Here is a 4,961-nt window from a genome sequence, read left to right as displayed (position 1 = left end):
GTTCCACCGTGTTTCTACACCTCTGCATTTGGGACAAAGAAACAGGCTGTTCCCCTACCACTGGCTGTCCTGAGATTGGTTTTTCCTTTCGCCTGCAGTAAGGCGAATGATGGGACAGTTCCTAGTATATGTCATGGCCACCAAATATCTTGCCCTCACCACAAATCTCCTTGCTTAAGATGATGATGCCTGTTGATTAAAAGGGCCTAAAATCTAATTCATTGTTTTAAGAGAAAGTACAACTAGGCAACCATCCCCTATATATATTAGTAATTGGAGAGAAGAAATGGAAGGGGGCTGACACTAGGAAAAATGATGGTATCAGCTAAGGAGGACCATGCCCTTTGAGGAAAATAAGACTCCCTAGGCCTCCATACATAATACAATCGGGGGCAGAAAAGAACAGGTCGTGATCGAGGTAGATCAGATAGGATAGATGAAAGTGGGGAGCCTGGCACAAGTAAGCGGAAGCAGTGCCAAAATTCAATTAAGGGCTCCGTGGTCGCCTACCCAAGATCCCAAGTACAGAGCCCATATGGGACCCCTTTTAGTCGTCTCTTACAGCAGGCAGAGGATGCTGTGGCTGTTATTCTACTGCCCCTACCCACAGGAGGACAACTATGATAAGGCTAGTTGCTTTACGTTGCACCGACACAGATAGGTCTAATGCCGACGATGGGACAGGAAAGGCCTAAGAATGGGAAGGAAGCAGCCGTGGCCTTAATTAAGGTACAGCCCCAGCATTTGCCTGTTGTGAAAATGGGAAACCACAGAAAACCATTTTCCAGGCTGTCGATAGTGGGGTTCGAACCTATCCCCGAATACTGGATACTGGCCACACTTATGTTTCAAATTATCCGAAATTCATTTGCCTTTGTGTGGTATGTTTTCATGTTCTGGCCTCAGGACATTAGTAAAACAAGAACAGTAAGGATGCTTACCTCAAATATCTTGTACTTATTCTTCAAACACGCAAACGAAGATAAAAGATATGCGCATACAAATCAAAGTAAAGCAAAATGTCACAAACGACAAAAACGTGGTCGTCCCACGTGGTCCAAGTTGTCAAACTCAAATCGACCAATAGTAATCGGGAGATGTTTCTACCAATAGGAGCTGCCGTATTCGTCACGTGGGCTTAGGGTGAGTGACGTGATGTACAACAGCGCGCCCACGCGAGTGGAGGGCAAAAGTATTCAGTCTGAGCCGGGCCCTCGGAAGGGTAAGACCTATGCCGCTGTCAAACCCTTTCACGTGGTAGCGGTGGGGGTAAGGTTCGGCAGTACGTTTCACTGCCGTCTCAATCCTACATATATAGATTCAGACGGCGGTGGTTCGGTTATTGATGTTGGGGAGGAAGGGGCGTTATCGTTGAAGGAGGGATTGGATATGTGTGGGGTATAGTAGCCATTACTGAATGAAAACAGCTCATTTGCGAGCTTTAATCTGAAAATGCAACAACACGACAACATTATCGAGATCATTTTGCAGTTGCTCACAATCTTGTAACTTATTTATCACTCTGTACAGAATAACATCATCTGCGAAAAGCCTTATCTCTGATTCCAATTCTTTACACATTTTATTGATATATATATAGGAAAACATAAAGGTCCAATAATACTGCCTTGAGGAATTCCGCTCTTAATTTTTAAAGGGCCAGATAAAGCTTCACCTAGTATAATTCTCTGAGTTCTATGTTCTAAAAACAGACCCACCCATTCAGTCACTCTTTTATCTAGTCCAATTGCACTCATTTTTGCCAGTAGTCTCCCATGATCTACCCTATCAAATGCCTTAGACAGGTCAGTCGCGATACAGTCCAATTGACCTCCTGAATCCAGGATATCTGCTCTATCTTGCTGGAATCCTACAAGTTGTGCTTCAGTGGAATAAACTTTGAAAGAGTATGGCTTCTCTTCTCTGTGTGTCTGCATATGAACAGTTAGGTCAGACTGCTTTTCTTTGTGAATGATTTGCCACAGACATTGCAGCTGTTTGGCTTCTCGCCTGTATGGGTCCGCATATGAACGGTCAAACTGCCTGTCCGTGTGAATGATTTGCCACAGATATTGCAGCTGTATGGCTTGTCGCCTGTATGGGTCCGCATATGTTCGGTTACTTTGCCTCTCTTTATCACTCGCCTGTATGTCTCCGCAAATGTTCGGTAAGTTTGCCTCTCATTATGAATGATTTGCCACAGACATTGTAGGTGTATGGCTTTCCGTCTGTATGGGTCCCCATATGACGGGTTAGAAAGCCTTTGTGTATGAATGATTTGCCACAGACATTGCATTTGTTTGGCTTCTCGCCTGTATGGATCCGCATATGATCGGTGACTGCTTTTACTAGTGAATGCTTTCCAACAGACACTGCAGCTGTAAGACTTCTCGCCTGTATGGGTCCGCATAAGATCGGTTAGTTTGCCTCTCTTTATGACTCGCCTGTATGTCTCCGCATATGTTCGGTAAGATTGCCTCCTTTTATGAATGATATGCCACAGACATTGCAACTGTTTGGCTTCTCTCCTGTATAGGTCCGCATATGATCGGTCAGACTGCCTTTCTCCTTGAATGATTTGCCACAGACATTGCAGCTGTAAGACTTCTCGCCTGTATGGTTCCGCATATGTTGACATTAGTTTGCCTCTCTTTATGACTCGCCTGTATGGCTCCACATACGTTCGGTTAGTTTGCCTCTCCTTATGAATGATTCGCCATAGACATTGCAGCTTTAGGGCTTCTCGCCTGTATGGGTCCGCAAATGATCAGTCAGATTGCCTTTCGTTGTGAATGATTTGTCACAGACATTGCAGCTGTATGGCTTCTCGGCTGTATGGGTCCGCAAATGAACGGTTAGAATGCCTTTTTTGTATGAATGATTTGCTACAGACATTGCACCTGTAAGGCTTCTCGCCTGTATGGGTCCGCATCTGTTCGGCTAGTTTACCTCTCTGTATGAATGATTTGCCACAGACATTGCAACGGTAAAAGCTTCTCGCCTGTATGGGTCCGCATATGAACGGTCAGATTGCCTTTTTTTGTGAATGATTTGTCACAGACATTGCAACTGTTAGGCTTCAAGTCTGTATGAGTAAGCATATGATAGGTCAGACTGCCTTTCGTTGTGAATGATTTGCCACAGACATTGCAGCTGTAAGGGTTCTCGCCTGTATGGGTCCGCATATGTTCGGTTAGTTTACCTCTCTGTATGAATGATTTGCCACAGACATTGCAGCTGCAAGGCTTCTCGCCTGTATGGGTCCGCATATGTTCGGTTAGTTTACCTCTCTGTATGAATGATTTGCCACAGACATCGCAACCGTACGGCTTCTCGCCTGTATGGGTCCGGATATGATCGGTCAGACTGCCTGACCTTGTGAATGATTTGCCACAGACATTGCAGCTGTAACGCTTCTCGCCTGTATGGATGCGCATGTGTTCGGTTAGTTTACCTCTCTGTATGAATGATTTGCCACACACATTGCAGCTGTAAGGCTTCTCGCCTGTATGGGTCCGCATATGTTCGGTTAGTTTACCTCTCTGTAAGAATGATTTGCCACAGACATCGCAACTGTATCGCTTCTCGCCTGTATGTGTCCGCATATGACGGGTTAGAATGCGTTTCCGTACGAATGATTTGCTACAGACATTGCACCTGAATGGTTTCTCGCCTGTATGGTTTCGCATATGTTCGGTTAGTGTCCCGTTCTTTATGAATGATTCGCCACAGACATTGCAAGTGTATGGCTTCTCGCCAGTATGGGTCCGCATATGACCGGTTAGTGTCCCTCTCTTTATGAATGATCTGCCACAGACATTGCAGCTGTAATGCTTCTCGCCTGTATGGGTCCTCAAATGAAAGGTTAGAATGCCTTTCTGTATGAATGATTTGCTACAGACATTGCAGCTGTAAGGCTTCTCGCCTGTATGAGTCCGCATATGATTAGTCAGATTGCCTTTTGTTGTGAATGATTTGTTACAGACATTACACCTGTACGGCTTCTCGCCTGTATGGGTCCGCAAATGAAAGCTTAGAATGCCTTTCTGTATGAATGATTTGCTACAGACATTGCAACTGTAAGGCCTCTCGCCTGTATGGGTCCGCAAATGACCGGCAAGACTGCCTTTCTGTGCGAATGACTTGCTACAGATATTGCAACTGTTTGGCTTCGCTCCTGTTTGAGTCAGCTTGTGATAAGGTAAACTGCTTTTCATGACAAATGATTTGCAACATACAGTGCATAAGTGAAGCTTGTTGCCTGTGTGAATACCCATGTGACCTGCTAGTTTTTCCCAGCTGAAGGATTTTCCACAGACGTTGCATTTGTATCGGTTCTCACCCGTGTGAGACCGCATAATGTCCGGCCTTTTCCTGCAATTTTTATGAGATACTGAGCATTCGTTTATAATCCCACCTTTATGCAATCGCGTGTCCCCAGTCAGCATTTTCCCTTTTGTAATGCAATTATCAGAAAATCCGCACACTTGAAGCGGGTGGATCCTGAGGTGTTTCAACAAACTGCTTCGGCTACATAATACCTTTCCACAGTGATCGCACTTGAAGGGTCGCTCTTCCTTGTGTCTCTTCAAATGTCCCAAGAGGTCCAACTTCTTAGCCAGGACTTCACTGCACACACTACACCTAAAACTAGATGATCCGCCGTCCGGAGGTTGATGATCTCTATAGCTCACCTCGGGTCTCGATCTACAATGACAAATTAAAACCATGTGATCAATAGTTCAACAGCCAAATCCACTACAACTCTCACACCGGGGATTTGCTACTGGACATTCCAATCACTGATATCCAGTGCAGAGAGCTCGTTACTCATAAACATTACATTCCTGAGAGTAAACATCATCTGAGGATAAATTTCAAAAGCTCTCACTTGTTACGAGAATATGTTGCGTCTCTTCTTAATCACGATATCAGGCGCAAGAAACTCGTCACTGTTTAGA

The 4,961-nt window shown here is 44.9% G+C and overlaps 1 protein-coding gene across 1 annotated transcript; it reads right to left on the bottom strand.

The window, feature by feature from the left end:
* Positions 1–3,218: 3,218 nt before the first annotated feature.
* Positions 3,219–4,358, bottom strand: LOC137503235 (zinc finger protein 568-like; the record flags this gene model as incomplete). The annotated part of the gene is made up of 1 exon (XM_068230775.1): positions 3,219–4,358. A coding segment is annotated over exon 1 (1,140 nt), but the record flags the coding sequence as incomplete, so codon positions are not given.
* Positions 4,359–4,961: the final 603 nt, after the last annotated feature.

This window comes from Anabrus simplex, chromosome X, assembly GCF_040414725.1.
Source record: "Anabrus simplex isolate iqAnaSimp1 chromosome X, ASM4041472v1, whole genome shotgun sequence".
Classification (NCBI taxonomy): domain Eukaryota; kingdom Metazoa; phylum Arthropoda; class Insecta; order Orthoptera; family Tettigoniidae; genus Anabrus; species Anabrus simplex.
Note: the sequence above shows the minus strand (reverse complement) of the source record. Positions and strands in the feature narration are given on the sequence as shown.